We start from the raw sequence: 18,591 nt of genomic DNA, 5'->3' as shown, positions 1-18,591 counted from the left end.
CCCTAAACCAGTGATGGCGAACCTATGGCACGGGTGCCACAACTGGCACGCGGAGCCATATCTGCTGGCACACAAGCCATTGCCCTAGCTTAGCTCCAGCACGCATGTACACACTGGCCAGCTGATTTTTAGCTCTGGGAGGGTATTTTCAGCTTCCTTGCATGGCATTAAAGCCCTACATCGCATCGGACCAGACTACCTTCAGGACTGCCTTCTGCTGCACGAATCCCAGCGGCCAATTATGTTCCACAGAGTTGGCCTTCTCCGGGTCCCAGCCCTCTGGAATCAACTCCCCCCGGATATTAGAATTGCCCCCACTCTCCTCGCCTTTCGTTTGTTTGGTTTGAATGGATTGTGTGATTATTTTACTATAAGGGTTTTTTAATTGCTTTTTAAATATTGGATTTGTAGACTGTTTATTATTGTTGTGAGACGCCCCGAGGCGGCATACAAATATAATAATAATAATAATAATAATAATAATAATAATAATAATAATAATAATAATAATAATAATAATAATTATTATTATTATTATTATTATTATTATTATTATTATTATTATTCCAGAGGGTCTCCGAGGGAGATGGGGGGCGTTTTTGCCCGCTCCAGGGAACCCTATGGAGCCTGGGGGGGGGTGTGTGAAAAACGGGACAACTGGGCCCACCAGAAGTTGGGAAACAGGCTGTTTATGGCCTCCAGAGGGCATCCGGGGGAGCAGGGGAGACAATTTTCGCCCTCCCCAGGCATTGAATTATGATTGTGGGCATAATAGTATGTGTACACGTGCTTTTGGCACCTGAGGGAAACTGTACAACATCAAGGGATGTTGGGAGGCCACCAGCTTCTTCATTCAAAATGGGCTTTATGTAAGGCATATCATAAACCTGGCTTACTTTCGAATTATGCACTGTAATCTTCAGAATGTCAGGTATGTTGGTTGTATTTTACCAACGTTGCATGAAACAATATTTTCCTATGCCTTTCTTACATCTTGTAAAAGCCCCTCAAATTGAAGGGGCGGTATGTAAAAATACACAGAAATTGGAACTTAACGATCAAGCATTTTCCAAATACCTAGGGCAGGATCTGCGAAAGCATAGAATGGAAGCAAACGTTTTCACGTAAGCTAATTTAAAATTAATATCCTCCAAGTGAGGAAAAAGACAAAATATATATATATTGTTCTTAAAGAAAAAAAAGTAATCTTTCCCATACCGGGAGTCGAACCCGGGCCGCCTGGGTGAAAACCAGGAATCCTAACCGCTAGACCATATGGGAAGGACACAGCTAGTACGTTTCCCCAGCTCAGGTCAAGACTGAAGCAAACCAAGTCAAGCCAGCCCGCGTCTGCCACCTTTTGGAGGGACAGCAAAGTGCTGCGATTTAAAGCAGTCGCTTTTCATTGCGTTGTCAATCCTATGCAGCAATAACACTTAGTACAGAGATATCTTAAAAGAAAGAATACCCCCTGTAGCCCACTGGAGCCTCCTTAACCTGATCGTAAATTCTATGATGAAGTTTATAACCAGGAAGGCGCGTTTAAGATTGCAGTCCGAGGTCCCTTCGGGTCGGAGCTGTTGATCCAGACTGCAGAATTCCGACAATCCACCAGAGGGCAGCAATGATGGAGGGGATTATTTCCCTTCCTTCCCATCCAGCCTTCATCCAGTTTTGCAACCCAATAGCTGTACCCTTAAGAGCAACGCCTTCCTCTGATGTATCCAATGAAGGCAGTAAGGGAAAGAGGTAAACTGGCCGGAGGTAACTGCAGACACCTGGGCCAGCGTGGGGCAGAGCTGATTAAAAGGCAGCTGCAAGCTCTCCTCCCTAATGTTCTCTTCTGAAATTGCTTTTGTACTGATGGGGAGAGTCTGAGTGATCCTCCAGAAGAGAACTTTTAGCCGGGCAGTTTTGTCCTTCTTATGTTCCAGCAGAATGGTTTCATATTTTACAATAAGGTGAGCTTAGGGGGGATGGTGGAAAAAGTTGGCTTGGACTTTGAAAATGTTTTATCTTATTTAAAATAAGCTTACTATTTGGGATTGACGGTTATATTAAGCGGTGTTTTACTTAAGTGTGGTTTATTAGCTAAGTAACAGCGGATTGGGTTCACACAGCTTACAAAACTATCAACATACAGTAATAGTATTTATAATAATATTTATTAGATAGGATGGATGGGTGGGTGGTTAGGTAGGTAGGTAGGTAGGTAGGTAGGTAGGTAGATAGATAGATAGATAGATAGATAGATAGATAGATAGATAGATAGATAGATAGATAGATAGAATTTGTATTTATATGCTGCTCACTCCAACAGGATTCAAGGTAGCTAACAATAATCACAAATACTAAAAACAATAAGAAATACAACTGTAATAAAACAACAATGCTATAAAAGACCTAAAAAGCCATACTTACACACAGTTATTCCTAATTCCAGGCCTTAATGGTTTTATATAGAGGGGTAAGCTTTCCCTAGATTGTATCCTAATATTTTATCACTATATTCTTTAAAAAAACCACATACTGTAATTACTTATGCTAAATTGTAATGTGGTTTGTTTTTATTTTGGTTTAATCTGTTAGTTGCAAACCATAGCAGATAGCTTAGTGTGTATAGTTGAATGATTAACTATAGTTAAACCATCTTTAACCCAAAATTTGTGAACTTGTTTGGCTGGGGTAACTTATTGCATCCTATGATTTGATCTGGCTTGATAGGATGGGTCAAATCAATCCATCGTGGGTTGTAAACTAAGCACTTTGTGAACCCCACACCATATAACTAAACTATGGTGTAGTATTCTAAGATTTGAAGTGAACTCAGACTGGATGTACAGTACTATGTGTTCTCTGGGTTTGCCAGCAAAACCCCCAAGATGTGATTTATTTTATTTTTATCAAAATGGTACATGAGCCCATCATCTGTACAGTGCCTTATGGGTTTTGGCTTAATGGAAAGACTGAGTCTGGGTGTTAACTTATCCCAGCAATGGGTTTTCTGTGAGAATGCAACTGAATGAAAGCTACTGAGCAGCTGCCCTTACTGCTGGGGGGACCTTGAATTGGGTTTTGGCTTTCAGCTGCGCTGGATCCTGAAATCCCAGCTTCTGCTACAGCTAGCCAGCATCTTATCAAGCATATTAATCAGCCTGGGAAGAGTGTGAAGGATGCCCTCTGTGGTTGAGTTGCCTGTATAAAATGTGACCGGTACCCTAATGTCTCTTTCAGAATCTTTCTCCTTGTTGTTCTGGTCCCCAGAACGTGGCTCCAGATTGTTTCCTTTGCAGGTAAGCAGGAGGCTGAGCAAATGCAAAACAAACTTAGATCTTTGTATGGCTTTGACTGCTGCTAGAGAAGGAAATCCCAATGGAGTGGAAAGGAGTCATGAGTACCCCTCCCCCAATTTTCTTTCTTTTGAACAAGTAGAAGGTGGCTTAATTTAATTTAATTTAATTTAATTTAATTTAATTTAATTTAATTTAATTTAATTTAATTTAATTTAATTTAATTTAATTTAATTTAATTTAATTTAATTTAATTTAATTTAATTTAATTTAATTTAATTTAATTTAATTTAATTTAATTTAATTTATTTAATTTTATTTAATTTTATTTAATTTTATTTAATTTTATTTAATTTTATTTAATTTTATTTAATTTTATTTTATTTTATTTTATTTTATTTTATTTAATTTAATTTTATTTTATTTAATTTAATTTCTTATTTTATTTAATTTTTTATTTAATTTAATTTTTTATTTTATTTAATTTTTTATTTTATTTAATTTATTTTATTTAATTTATTTTATTAATTTATTTTATTTATTTTATTTTATTTTATTTATTTTATTTTATTTATTTTATTTTATTTATTTAACTTCTATGCCGCCCAAACCCAATGGGACTCAGGGCAGCTTACAACAGTAAACAATACATACAATAAACAAAGTCAGATATTAGTTAATAAGAACAGTAAGACCCATTTTAAAAAACTTCTAATGAACTATCCAATCAAACACACATACATACAGAATCAGTTACAGTTCGTAGGTGATGGGATTCATGTTCCCCAGGCTTGCCGACAAAGCCACATCTTCATGGCTTTTCGGAAAGACAGTAGGGTGGGAGCAGTACGGGCACAGGGGGGGGCAGCTGGTTCCATAAGGCTGGGGCAGCCACAGAGAAGGCCCTTCCCCATGGGGCCGTCAACCTGCATTGTTTAGTTGATGGGACCTGGAGGAGGCCAACTCCTTGTGATCTAATTGGTCTCTGAGCGGTATATGGCAGGAGATGGTCTCGTAAATAGACTAGTCCTAAGCTAAGTAGGGCTTTATAGGTAATAACCAACTATGGACTTAGCCCTCATCTTGATTAATCACACAAATTGGTACCTTCTAGACATTTTAACTAATTATTTCTTCCATTATTAGTATTGGTTAATAAGGAAGATCAGATGCTAGGCCCAGCTAGAGATAGCAACAGATATTATACTTCTGGCTATATTGCTAGATTGGAAAGTCATCTTGGGACCCAGATTTGGGCAAAGCACTATTGTGAATTTTTTTCCAAGCTCTTTCATGCTACATTCATAATTCATACAGGTTATGCACAAAAGTAAGCTGGTTTAGTATTCTTTATTGTAGCTCTTAACATGCCTTAGATATTTGGATTATCTTTATGGCTTTTAATCTCTGTCTGGAAAGAAAGAAATTTGAGTGTAAAATATCTGGATAAGCTGGTCGATTGGTGTAAGCTTCAATTGGATCATGTCAGGAATTTCAGATATTCTGAGCAGTTGCCTAGAGTAGTGTTTCCCAACTTTGGCAACTAGAAGATATCTGGTTGGGAAATTCTGGGAGTTGAAGTCCAGATATCTTCTAGTTGCCAAGGTTGAGAAACAGTGGCCTAGAGGGACCATGATCCCTTTAGAAACTTTTTTCCCGTGCTAAAACAGATCCAGTCAGCTTGCAACATCCCTCACAGGGTGATTGGTGTGAGAAACAGGCAAAAGAAAGCACCAGGTTCATCACTTTGTGCTCCTGAATGAAAGACGATATTAAAACCTAATAAAATATTTTTTTTTCTTTGTGGTTCAGATCAGGTGGAAGTGGAATGTCTAGGTAGCCTTGCAAAAGTCAAGTTGAATCCGAGCTATTTCAACAACAAGTATGTCGGTTTTGCTGCCCTTGGTGAGTTTTGATCCTCCTCTGTCTTCTATTGTGAATTCTTCAATCTGATCTTTGTTTTTTTTTAATATTCTGTCTGACAATGCAAGGATGAAGTGGTGCTATTCGGTAAAGCAGTGCAATGCATCAGATTCAATCTCCAGAGAACGTTTTACAATGCACTGCAGGAGCCTGCATGGAGCATCTTGCCTGCAGCATCTTAAAGCAGCCGGGTCTATTCCCAGGATTGTCTGGCAGCTGCCTTAAAATGTTGCGAACTGATGCAGTGTTCTCTGTGTGCAACATCGTTCAGGAAGTGAATCCAAAGAGAACTCTCTGGCTTTCTATCTGAGTGGTTAACTCTCTAGGTCAGTGATGGCGAACTTTTTTCCCCTCGGGTGCCAAAAGAGTGTGGGCATATGCTATTGCACATGTACGAATGCCCACACCGATAATTCAATGTCTGGGGAGGGTGAAAACAGCTCCCCCCACCCCCCAGAGGCTCTCTGTAGGCTAGAAATGGCCTGTTTCCCAACTTTTGGTAGACCCAGTAGGCTCATGTTTCGCCCTCCCCAAGCTCCAAAGGCTTCCCTGGAGCCAAGGGAGGGTAAAAATGCCCTCCCCATCCCCCTGGAGGCTCTCTGGAAGCCAAAAAACACCCTCCAAGAGCCTCTGTGCAAGCCAAAAATCAGCTGACTGGCACACACATGCACCTTGGAGCTGAGCTAAGGCAATGGCTCGCATGCCAGCAGATATGGCTCCATGTGCCACCTGTGGCACCTGTGTCAAAGGTTCGCCATCACTGCTCTAGGTTCTGGGCAAATGACAATAACTTGTGCTATAGCTTCAATTTGCCTTCATTCCATTTGGAAATCACATATTTGGGTCTGTTTACTGCCTGGATGCGAGGCTGTCTGAAAATCCCACCTATATCCTCTGCTTGCATATTGGAGCAATGTACTTAATGGTTTCTATATGTTGTAATTCCTCCGTTAAGTGGGTGCATGGAGGCTTGGGAAGGGTAAAAAACGGGCCTACCGGAAATTTGGGAAGGCCTTCAGGGGGCCTTTGAAGCCCTGGATGGCCATTTTTGCCCTCCTGGAGCGGATTCCCATTGCTGTCGCTACCGGTGCGCTGAGGGAGGGGACGCACGTATGTGAAAGGTTTGAGCTATTTTTTTGCTTCTGTGCATGTGCAGAAGAGCCGGGGTGGTGCAGCAGGTAGAGTGCAGCACTGCAGGCCACTGAAGCTGACCGCTAGATCTGCAGGTCAGCGGTTCAAATCTCACCACCGGCTCAAGGTTGACTCAGGCTTCCATCCTTCCGAGGTGGGTAAAATGAGGACCCGGATTGTGGGGGCAATATGCTGCCTCTGTTAAAAAGTGCTATTGCTAACCTGTTGTAAGCTGCCCTGAGTCTAAGGAGAAGGGTGGCATTACTAAATTTAAATAAATAAATAAATAAAATAAAAAATAAAATAAAATAAAATAAAATTTAAAAATGGAATCTCTCTTGCGCATGCATCCCCTCACAAGATTTTGCTTCTGTGTATACGCACAAAGCAAAAATATGCTGGGACGCACATGCACACATGCAAGGGAACCCAATCTGTGCATGCAGCACACTGATCACTACGGGTGTGCCATCCCCAACCGTATCGGTAGCAGCCCACTACTTCTTCCATCAGAGAACCCCTTGCTAAAATTTTTGAAGCCCACCCCTGAATTCCTCTACTTCTCCCCAATACCATCAAATTTTAAAAACACCTGGTACATTATTACTATCAATATCAATTGATTTTTGAAGCAAAAGCTATCTTAGCCATTTAATATTGTAGTCTGCCCTCTTCCCTGCCAATGATGGTATGCCCCTATAATTCTGATGCATATTTTATCCACTCAATCTCTCCATCTTTTATGCAAAGTGGGAAGAAATCACTTTCCCCAAACATTTGCAAATCTGGATCTGGCTTAAGTGGAAGGAAGGCTTATATCTTTTATGCAAGATCCTGCTTGTCAACAACATGGTAGTGATAACTGTGCTTTGAAACGCAGCTTTCCTGTTTCTAAATAACCAGTATATTTGTTCTTTCAGATCAGTTTGGCAGAGCTTGGCCAATTGATGAGGTCCAGGCAATGAAATGTGGCTATACCATCATCCAAGATGTTTGGGGGAAGATTGAGCTCCGGGCCTCCCTGATTGGCTGCTACACTCAGATAGTGGTAAGTGGAAGAGGTGTTTAATGGTGGACTGGCTGGAAACCAGGCTCTGGAATTCTATACTAATGTCTCAATTCTGAAACAATGATTTGTTCATCATCCATCTTCTTTTGGGCAAAGGCTGCAGGTATTTTCATTCATTCATTCATCCATCCACCCATTCATTCATCCACCCATTTATTTATTAGATAAGTACGTATTGGTGGTATACAGAGAAATATAATGTATAACTATCAGCCAGTCTCCAACCTTCCCTTTATGGGGAAGGTTGTCGAGAAGGTGGTGGCGCTCCAGCTCCAACGGTCCTTGGAAGAAGCCGATTATCTAGACCCTCAGCAGTCAGGATTCAGGCTCAGCTACAGCATGGAAACTGCTTTGGTCGCATTGATGGATGATCTCTGGTGGGCCCAGGACAGGGGTTTATCCTCTGTCCTGGTGCTCCTCGACCTCTCAGCGGCTTTCGATACCATCAACCATGGTATCCTTCTGCACTGGTTGGAGGGGTTGGGAGTGGGAGGCACTATTCTTCAGTGGTTCTCCTCCTACTTCTCCGGTCGGTCACAGTTGGTGTTAATGGGGGGTCAGAGGTTGACCTCCAGGTTTCTCCCTTGTGGGGTGCCTCAGGGGTCGGTCCTCTCCCCCCTGCTATTTAATATCTACCTGAAACCATTGGGCGAGATCATCCAAGGGCATGGGGTGAGGCCTATACAATTTATGTATGGTATATTTGTGTGCATGTTTGGTTTTTAATAAGGGTTTTTAGTTATTTTGAATATTACATTTGTTATATGTTGTTTTATTATTGTTGTTAGCCGCCCCGAGTCTATGGAGAGGGGCGGCATACAAATGTAATAAATAAATTGAATTGTGGGTGTGCACTCAATAGCACTCAAGCTTGGGCTTTCGACACCCAAGGGAAAAAAGGTTCACCATCACTATACTATATAATTGTGAGTCACCATCATCTGGTATATGCTATAGCAGTGATGGCGACCCTTTTTTGCCTCGGGTGCCGAAACAGCATGCATGCATGTAATCGCGAGTGCCCACACCCAGAATTCAATGCCTGGGGAGAGAGAAAACAGCTTCCCCCACGCCTGGAGGCCCTCTGGAGGCTGGAAACAGCCTGTTTCCCAACTTCTGGTGGGCACAGTAGGCTCATGTTCTGCCCACCCCAGGCTCCAAAGGCTTCACTGGAGCCGGAAGAAGGTAAATCGCTCTCCCCCCATCCCCCCGGAGGCTCTCTGGAAGCCAAAAACACCCTCCCAGAGCCTCTTGCGAGCCAAAAATCAGCTGGCCAGTACACACATGCATATTGGAGCTGAGCTAGGGCAACAGACCGAGTGCCAGCAGATATGGCTCTGCATGCCATCTGTGGCACCTATGTCATAGGTTTCCCATCACTGTGCTATAGGATCCCTGTCTGATCTGGTAATTTGTTCTGCTTGTGACGTTGATGTGGAAATTGTAATTCCAGTTCCATCAGTTCTGAAGATGTCCTTTTCCTTTTTTAAAATAATTTCTTTAACTTAACTTTTATAGTAATGATAAAACAATCATTTAACACATAATAATGTGCTCAATGCTCAAAGTGACCACCACCAAACAACATTCATACCCCTCCACCAAGATGGGGGTATATTTTCTATATCCCATTTTAACTCAAGAGCAATAATCTATTTACATATTATAAAGTAATTCTAATTTATTCTTTATAGCTTGGTATCGAGTTTTACCGACCATATATCCTCTTACCTTGTCCCATCGTCCCTTCAGTTCCCGCAAATCAGTTTCATTGGCCGAATTCATCCTCTTATCCATGATCTCAAACTGAATATGATGCACCATGTAATGGTACCAATTTTGTATTGTCCATTTTGTCGCATCCTTCCAGCCTAGGATGAAGATGTCCTTTTCCTATACTGAACAATATACCACTCTGGCAATGTTGTATCTTAAGTATTTAAATCAGCACAACTTAATAACTTGGAGGCGTTGTTTCCAAAGTCCCTGCTGTTAATTATTGTTTTCTTCTTCCTTCTGCAATCTTTTATTCAGGATGATCAGTTTACGTTAACCATACAAATCCTGGCAGCAACAAACCCAGAGATGCACACGTCAGCTTTCCTTAATGTCCCTGTGAGTTGCTCTTATGGCCCATGGCAGCCCAGGGAAATTGTCTGTGAGACAAACTACATGGAGGTAAGTTTGGAGAATGGCCAAGCAACCACCCTCAGCACCGATAGTGCTGCACAACAATGAGTGAGGATGGTTTAATTTTCCTTCGGTCCTGTTTGTTTGTTTGTTGTTCGTTCAATCATTCATTCATTCATTCATTCATTCATTCATTTATTGGATTTGTATGCCGCCCCTCTCCGCAGACTTGGGCCGGCTAACAGTGATAAAAAACAGCATGTAACAATCCAATACTAAACAACTAAAAAAAAACTTATTATAAAACCAAACATACATACAAACATACCATGCGTAAATTGTAAGGCCTAGGGGAAAAGAATATCTCAGTTCCCCCATGCCTGACGGCAGAGGTGGGTTTTAAGAAGCTTACGAAAGGCAAGGAGGGTGGGGGCAATTCTAATCTCTGGGGGGAGTTGGTTCCAAAGGGCCGGGGCCGTCACAGAGAAGGCTCTTCCCCTGGGTCCCGCCAAACGACATTGTTTAGTTGACGGGACCCGGAGAAGGCCCACACTGTAGGACCTAACTGGCCGCTGGGATTCGTGCAGCAGAAGGCGGTCCCTGAGATAAGCTGGTCCGGTCCATGAAGGGCTTTATAGGTCATAACCAACACTTTGAAATGTGACCGGAAACTGATCGGCAGGTACATCATGACAGTGGACAGCTGAACTGCACTTGAATAGCTCTGGTTCTGTGTATGTTACACAGAAGTAATAGAAATAGAATGCAGTTGGCACTTTAACCTGCATGGGCTCTTAGATTCTCCTTTAAGTTTTTTGTTTTTTTGTTTTAATATGGCCAGGTTAAAGCCTGTAGGCAAATAATTTGAAAAGAGATTATAATGTATCTTTTTCTTTTATGTATGCTGACAGCATATGCACCAAGACAAAATTCCTTGTGTGTCCAGTCACACTTGGCCAATAAAATTCTATTCTATTCTGACGCTGGAACTCTTATGTTCCCTTTTATGGTTATCAATTGCAGAATCTGTAGCCAAGAACTCCCAATCCTCTGCCAGAGGAAGTCACGTTTTGCAAATATAATTCTGTACTCGGATGTTAAGATGTTTGGAGGGGTAACTTTGGGAAGGGATGAGAAGGCGAATATCTTGCCAGTCTCTGCGTTTCACTCGTTCTAGCATTTTGACAAGTACTACCCATATGTTAGAGCTGTGTGCTCTTCTGTTCTGTTGCCTGAGACAACCCAGCTTTCCACTTACAGGTGCTCCTCAACTTAGGACACTTCATTTGGTGATGGTTCAAAGTTGCAACGGCACTGAGAAAGTAACCTGACCGTTTTTCACACTGACCATTGTAGCATCTCGGTGGTCACATGATCAAAATGCAGGCATTTGGCAACAGACCCTCGGGGTCATGTGATTACTTTTTGCGACCACCTGACAAGCAAAGCCAATAGGGAAGCCAGATTCACTTAACAATCCATGTGACCAGCTTGACAACTGTAGCACTCACTTAACAAAGATCATAAGAAAGGTGATGAAATTGGCCAAAACTCACTTAACAAATGTCTCACTTAGCAACAGAAAGCTTGGCCTCAATTTGTGTTCCTAACTTGAGGATTGCCTGTATAGCCACTGGATTTGACTCACTAAGATGAGATGGATGTGTAGTTCAATGGAAAATAGACAAACTACCGGAAGAAAATATAATAATTAAAAAAATATTAGATTGTGCAGAGATGGACAGGCTATCTAAAAGATTAGAGGGAAAAGAAGAATCAGATTACTATAAAATATGGGCAAAATTTTATGATTGGCTAAAGAAAAGAGTGACAAAGAAATAAATAAATATTTACGCAAAGCAACACGTCGAATTAAAAAAAATGAAAAATTAATACTATGTGAAAGAAGCAAAATTCTCTGATCAAACACCTAAAAAGTGGGGAAACTTTCATTTATGTTCATTTATGTGTATGTTTCTGTGTATGTTTTTTCTTTTTTATGTTATATTTGAAAAAAAAACAAATAATTTTTTTTTAAAAAAGAAGATTGCCCCTGAAACCAGATTCGGCTACCAATCCAGCTAGATCCAATGCCTGGCATGATCATGCAACAGGCTAATAATGTTCACTCAAAACGTAACATCAAAAATATTCCATGATAGAGTAAGGCAGTGGTTGGATTTCTGTTGTGTGAGTGTGAGGCCATGGAATATTTTTGATGTTACGTTTTGAGTGAACATTATTAGCCTGTTGCATGATCATGCCAGGCATTGGATCTAGCTGGATTGGTAGCCGAATCTGGTTTCAGGGGCAATCTTCTTTTTTAAAAAAAAATTATTTGTTTTTTTTTCAAATATAACATAAAAAAGAAAAAACATACACAGAAACATACACATAAATGAACATAAATGAAAGTTTCCCCACTTTTTAGGTGTTTGATCAGAGAATTTTGCTTCTTTCACATAGTATTAATTTTTCATTTTTTTTAATTCGACGTGTTGCTTTGCGTAAATATTTATTTATTTCTTTGTCACTCTTTTCTTTAGCCAATCATAAAATTTTGCCCATATTTTATAGTAATCTGATTCTTCTTTTCCCTCTAATCTTTTAGATAGCCTGTCCATCTCTGCACAATCTAATATTTTTTTAATTATTATATTTTCTTCCGGTAGTTTGTCTATTTTCCAATGTTGGGCATATACTATCCTGGCAGCTGTTAGTATGTGTATAACTAAATATCTTACCTCTTTTTCTATTTTTTTATTAAAAAATACCCAATAAATATAATTCTGGTTTTTTTTCAATTTCTTCATTTACTATTTCTTTTAACCAATTTGTTGTTTTATTCCAGAAATTTTTTGCCTGTACACATGTCCACCATTGGTGATAGAATCTTCTGCTGAACAAAGAATCCAACTGCCTAACTCCAGAGCAATGGGTCTGGATACCCATTGCTCTGGAGTTAGTATACATGGATATAACATTGTTTATATACATGAGATGGGTACTAATAAGAGGGAAACATTAGGACAGGGTATGGCAGGCACGCTGGTGCACTTATGCATGCCCCTTACTGACCTCTTAGGAATTGGGTGAGGTCAACAGTGGATAGACTAAAGGTAGAGTTTTGGGGGTTTGGAGATGAAACTACAGAGTCAGGTAAGTGAGTTCCAGGCATTAACTACTTGGTTGCTGAAGTCATATTTTCTGCAGTCAAATTTAGAGCAGTTTACTTTGAGTTTGTATCTGTTGTGTGCTGGTGTATTGTTGCGGTTGAAGCTGTAGTAGACGTTGACAGGAAGGACATTGTAACCGATTATTGAATGAACTATGCTTAAGTCGTGTTGCGGGCGACATAGTTCTAAGCTTTCTAAGCCTAGGATTTCAAATCTGGTTGCGTAAAATGTTCTGTTGCGAGTAGAGGAGTGGGGGGCTCTTCTCGTAAAGTATCTCTGGAGGGCGGGCAAGCTTTTTTAACTATAAAAAAGCTCAAAAATCAAACTCAGCATAAATTGTGTTACAAATTGTCCCCCAGTGTTATGCGCTCAAACCTTTTAAATTCTTTGAAAATATCTCCCAACTATACTGTCTCTTGTCTCCCCTCCAGGTCTCTGTGAGAAGAAATGTTCCCTCAATCTCAGATGGTTTGCTTCAAGATCAGCCTGAAGACTGGACATCTATTATGTCAGAGGTATTTCTCTGTCTCCTCCCTGATGCAAACAAAGCCCAGGTAGCATAATTTCCATGTGGAACTCTTAAAATACTTCACTTTCTTGCTTTCTGCTCCATTTTAGGTCGAATCTGGAGCTCCCTCCATTTGGCAAATAGTCTTTCACATGGGTTCTGAGATGACATCGATGCCGGTTGAAGAGGCTCGAGCTGCCGGTTATGGGATTAACATGACAGAGACCAGGATGGTGTTGAGAACTCCCTACAGTACACCTCAAGCTCAGAAAGTGGAAGTGAGCTCACTTTAATTTTTAGAATATATGAAGATGCAGGACAGAATCCATGAGTTCAGTAATGTTGTTTAGCTAAAATAATTGTAGCTCATGAGAATAGGTGTTCATTCTTCTTTTACTTCTTCTTCTTTTTCTTTCTTTCTTTCTTTTTTTCTTTCTTTCTTTCTTCCTTCCTTCTCCTTCTTCCTTTTCTTCCTCTTCTTCTCCCTTCTTCTTTTCCCTCCTTCTTCTTTTTCTTTCTTTCTTTCTTCTTTCTTTCCTTCCTTCCTTCTCCTTCTTCCTTTTCTTCCTCTTCTTCCCCCTTCTTCTTTTCCCCCTTCTTCTTCTTTCTTTCTTTCTTTCCTTCTTTCTTCTTTCCTTCCTTCCTTCTCCTTCTTCCTTTTCTTCCTCTTCTTCCCCCTTCTTCTTTTCCCTCCTTCTTCTTTCTTTCTTCTTTCTTTCTTCTTCTCCCTTCTTCCTTTTCTTCTTCTTTCTCTTCCTCTTATTTTCTTCTTCCTCCTCCTCCCTTCTTTCTTCATCTGTCATTGGATATTGGCAACTATTTTGACAATCCTACTTTTATCAACAACTACACAAAAAAGTGCTGTTGAGTTTTGTCCAAACCTGTCCCTTAGATTTTGAAGCCATGATGTTGTTCTTCTTCGGGGACCTTCGTTTGCCTTTAATTTTTCTCAGGAGGATTAAGTGAAAGATGCTCTATTGGTCCAGGTGTCTCATGAGTCATCACATGTCCAAAATATTCTACCTTTCGCTTTTTTTATAGTTTTGATGATTTCCCTTGGCTTTCCCAAGCAGATTATTATTTCCTCATTTCTGATTTTGTCAATTCATCTTATATGTAACAGCTGTCCATAAATGCATATTTTGTTTCATTTTTACCCTTCTCCATTAGTATGGATAGACACGAGGGATTAATACCTTCAGTCTAAAGAACTTGGTGACATCCCTGATATCTTCCCCATCTATCTGTCTATGGCTCAGGGATACTTGCTCTTTAAAAAAAATGTAATGTCATCAAATATATATAGAGCTATATTTTATTCTGTGTCCTGAAGATCTGGCAATTTGACACTTGGACAAAGTAAAAAGTTGGAAACTTCTTGCTCCTATTTCAGATCAGTGGGATCCCTTTTTCTTCTGTGAGATCCAGTACCTACTACAAGCAGCGTTGGACGTTCTACACGGTCGACACTGCCGTGGCCTGTCCTATAGGTGGGTAAAAATAGAGTAATGATCTATGGATCCCTGACCTAATCTCTGAAGGCCCTCTCTATAGCCTCTCTTTTTCTCTTCTACCCTATTACTCCCTAGATGGCATAGCCTTCACCGAAGATGCAATCACTTGGACTATCCCAAAGCACATTTCTCCTCTTCTAATTGGAGCTGGTACAATTAGAGAATTGCACGTAGAGATGGGTGTCAACTTATACAAACTATCAACCCAGGAGATAAAAAGCAGAGGTTACACACTTGCTAGTAGCCAGGATGCCATTATATTAAAAATACCCATTGGTGCACTGGGTGGTATTTACAAGGTAGGTATGGGAAACTTTTTTTCTTTTTACAAAAAGTTTTATTTATACACATGTATACATGACACACAAAACAAAAGACATTTAAAAACATTGGACATTTGTATAGCAAATCTCTGTTACATTTCTTATTGTTTATTTTATTTATTTTATTTATTCTTTGTCCAATATACAATACATATGGAAGAGAATAGACATTAAGTAATATATATAAAGATAGAAAGTAAAAAAGAAGAGAAGTAGATGGGAGGGAGAGAATATATATGATATAAGAGATAGGGAGAGAATATATATGATATATATATATAATATAAATAAAGAGAGAGAGAGAGAGAGAGAGAGAGAGAGAGAGAGAGAGAGAGAGAGAAAGAGATAAGGAGAGAATATATATGATATATGATATAAGGAAAGGCAATTGGACAGGGGACGATAGGCACATCAATGCACTTATATACGCCCCTTACTGGCCTCTTAGAAACCTGGAGAGGTCAATCGTGGAGAGTCTAAGGGAGAAATGTTGGGGGTTGGGAGTTGACACTATTGAGTCCGGTAATGAGTTCCACGCTTCGACAACTCGATTGTTAAAGTCATATTTTTTACAGTCAAGTTTGGAGCGGTTCATATTAAGTTTGAATCTGTTGTGTGCTCTTGTGTTGTTGCGGTTGAAGCTGAAGTAGTCATTGACCGGAAGGACGTTGCAGCATATGATCTTGTGGGCAATACTTAGATCGTGTTTTAGGCGCCGCAGTTCTAAGCTTTCAAGACCCAGGATAGATAGTCTATTGTGCTCACAACCTATTACGTAACTATTTTTGGCATATTATTATAAACAAGTCATATACATATACTTCTATGTCTAATCCTATGTCTATTTTCCCTTAACCCATTTGTCACCCAGAAATCATTCCACTTAATAATATTATTACTAAGTATACATTTATCACTTTTTCCTTTTCTCCAGCCTGTAGTAGAACTTGCCCCAACATTCATAATATTCTGAATCTTCCTTATTTTTTAATTCCAATGTTAATATATCCATCTCCACACATGCTATAATTTTTTCTACTATATCTCCATCTGTCGATACATTTTCATTTTTCCAATATTGTGCATATATTTTTCTTGCCACGGTTGTTATGTATAAAATTAAATATATCTGGGAAGTATGGGAAACTTTTTGGATATTAAAAGCTAATGTAGGTGATGGTGCATTAACTGAGAGGGGCTGGTGAATTCCTACCATCACAAGCCCTAGACCAGTGATTTTCAACCTTTTTTGAGCTGCGGCACATTTTTTACATTTTAAAATCCTGGGGCACACCACCAACCAAAATGACACCCTAAGACACTCTCCTCTCTTTTTCCATCCGTCTCCTCCCCACCCTTGTGTGTGTATACACACTCTTGAACCATTTCCCAAAACGGGAGGGCTAGGGTTTTTTTCTCTCTTATTCTTTGGGTGCTTTTTATCATATGCTTTAAATCAAGAATCACTTCTCTCTCTTTTGTTTCTCTTTCTTCTCATTCTCTGTCTCAATCATTTTCTCATTTCTCTTTTTTCCTCCCCTTTTTGCTCATTTCTCTCTCCCTTTCTCTCCTTTTCTTTCTCTCTCTCTCTCTCTTGCTTTATCTCTCTCTCACTCTTGCTTTCTGTTTTTCTCTTTTCTTTATCTCTCTTGCTTTCTCTCTCACACTCTCTTTCTCTCTCTCTCTTGCTTTCTTTCTCTTTCTCTCTCTCTTTCTTTCTTTCTCTCTCTCTCAGCAAAAAGTTGTGAGACCGTAACCTGAGCCTCCTTCTTCACGGCACATCTGACCATGTTTGGCGGCACACTAGTGTGCCACGGCACACTGGTTGAAAAACACTGCCCTAGACAACATGGCCAATGGTGAGAGGTGTTGGTGCAGTTTTAGCACCATTTGAAGAGCCACATTTTGCATATTTTTGATCTATCAAGAAACATTATTTGAAGTGGGGAGAAGGAAAATAAATGGTTGACCACAATTCAGCTTCTGTACAGGGATGGTACGGTGCATTGAAATGTCACATTGAGGGCAACATCAAGGAAAGAGCAAACTGGATTTTAAGGGGGCTGCCCATTTTAACACATGATTTGTCTTGATACGAGGGTCGCCCAGAGCATATTGCACCACATTTTTTTCCTTCAACAATTATTTATTGAACACAATGAAACTTACATACAAGAAAGAATGATGTTTCTTCTACACTCCCTATTTTTCCATGTAATCTCTGTCCCGTTCTATGGCCTTCCTCCAGCGAGATACAAGGCGTGTATGCCCTGTCGGTACCACTCCTTGTTCTGGTCACAAAGCATTGGAGCTCTGCCGAATCGTCTTCTAATGGCCTTACCCTCTATGTCCAGTGACTAACCGTACTTCTGTCGACTGCAGATTCTCCATAAACTGTACACAAACGTTTGTGAATGTTCCCAACAGTTTCTTTCTCCTCGGTGAGAAATTCAATGACGACATGCTGCTTGTAACGTATATCACTTACAGATGCTATTTGGAAACATTGCTGCAGCTACGCTATCTGAAGAAATCCAAAATTTACACACACACTCCTGTCAATTCAAATAATGTACATATAAAGGTTTGCATTCATACCATTACTGTAGGCTGGAAAAAAATGGTGCATTACTTTCTGGGTGACCCCCATATATCACCACTTAAGCCAGGGGTGTCAAACTGGTGGCTGTCGGGTTGGGTGTGTCATACCCAGGCCATGCCTACCCCAGCTCCACAAATGGGAAAAACATCACGAAACGTCACGTGAAAGCAATGAAATGCGTGGGTTTGACACATGTGACTTAAGCAATGATTACCCATTGTTCTTGTCTTCCAGAGTCACGTGGTTGATGGAAAATTGATGATCACCTACAGAATTAACCCCTTTGTGGAGCATTTGTGGAGAGATGACAAGAAAGGTGTTACGAAGCATCTTATGCTGAAGAACATCAGCACACCTATGCAGCTTGCACCCATCAAAATTACAGATCGTGAGTTGTTTTTAAAAAAAATAAGTAATTGACACAGGACAGAGGAAAGATGCCTCTTCTAGTATAGTCTTCTGTAGAACCTGCTATTTTCTATAAAGTCTTCTAGTGGTGGGATGTTCTCTATTGCCCCCTAGTGGTTGGCAGGCCACCTTGGTATGTGGGCACACATTTGAGTTTTGCAAGATCTGACTTTTAATAATGAATAACGATCTAACATTTAGTTGGTTATTTAAGCAGGACTCGTTGTCTAGCATCCCTAATATTGTTTCACCTGCACGCTCTTTAGTTTACCAGAAGCTGGTTACTCAGAGGGGTAAGTTCAGAGAATATAAAATCTGTTATAAAAATATCTCTGAAGAAGACAGTGGCAAACAACTTTTTAATGCAGCTAGTTGCCAAGAAAACTGCATGGGTGTGTCCATGAAGTCATCAGGAGTTGCTTGAAGGGGATTTTATGTTACTGCAGAGCACAGCTTTAGGCAACCACACCCGTCATTTCCTTAAGTGCTGGATCTCAGTTAGACATTAAAAAACCAA

At 40.1% G+C, this 18,591-nt stretch overlaps 1 protein-coding gene and 1 non-coding gene across 2 annotated transcripts in view; one reads left to right on the top strand and one right to left on the bottom strand.

Annotated features, from left to right (window-relative positions):
• Window positions 1–1,209: 1,209 nt before the first annotated feature.
• Window positions 1,210–1,281, bottom strand: TRNAE-UUC (transfer RNA glutamic acid (anticodon UUC)). Its single transcript has one exon. It is a non-coding gene; the product is annotated as a tRNA-Glu (tRNA).
• A 445-nt stretch (window positions 1,282–1,726) lies between these two features.
• LOC139161686 (uncharacterized) overlaps window positions 1,727–18,591 on the top strand; it is a 36,496-nt gene continuing 19,631 nt past the window's right edge. Inside the window, exons 1-10 of the mRNA XM_070741141.1 lie at window positions 1,727–1,961; window positions 3,235–3,293; window positions 5,103–5,195; window positions 7,265–7,392; window positions 9,448–9,591; window positions 13,151–13,234; window positions 13,338–13,505; window positions 14,621–14,717; window positions 14,817–15,040; window positions 17,901–18,054. Of these exons, the coding sequence (XP_070597242.1) occupies window positions 1,939–1,961; window positions 3,235–3,293; window positions 5,103–5,195; window positions 7,265–7,392; window positions 9,448–9,591; window positions 13,151–13,234; window positions 13,338–13,505; window positions 14,621–14,717; window positions 14,817–15,040; window positions 17,901–18,054 (1,174 nt within the window). The 5' untranslated portion in view covers window positions 1,727–1,938. The remainder of the gene's footprint in view (window positions 1,962–3,234; window positions 3,294–5,102; window positions 5,196–7,264; window positions 7,393–9,447; window positions 9,592–13,150; window positions 13,235–13,337; window positions 13,506–14,620; window positions 14,718–14,816; window positions 15,041–17,900; window positions 18,055–18,591) is intronic.

The sequence above is a fragment of the Erythrolamprus reginae genome, chromosome 2 (assembly GCF_031021105.1).
Source record: "Erythrolamprus reginae isolate rEryReg1 chromosome 2, rEryReg1.hap1, whole genome shotgun sequence".
In the NCBI taxonomy this organism is placed as follows: Eukaryota; Metazoa; Chordata; class Lepidosauria; order Squamata; family Dipsadidae; genus Erythrolamprus; species Erythrolamprus reginae.
Note: the sequence above shows the minus strand (reverse complement) of the source record. Positions and strands in the feature narration are given on the sequence as shown.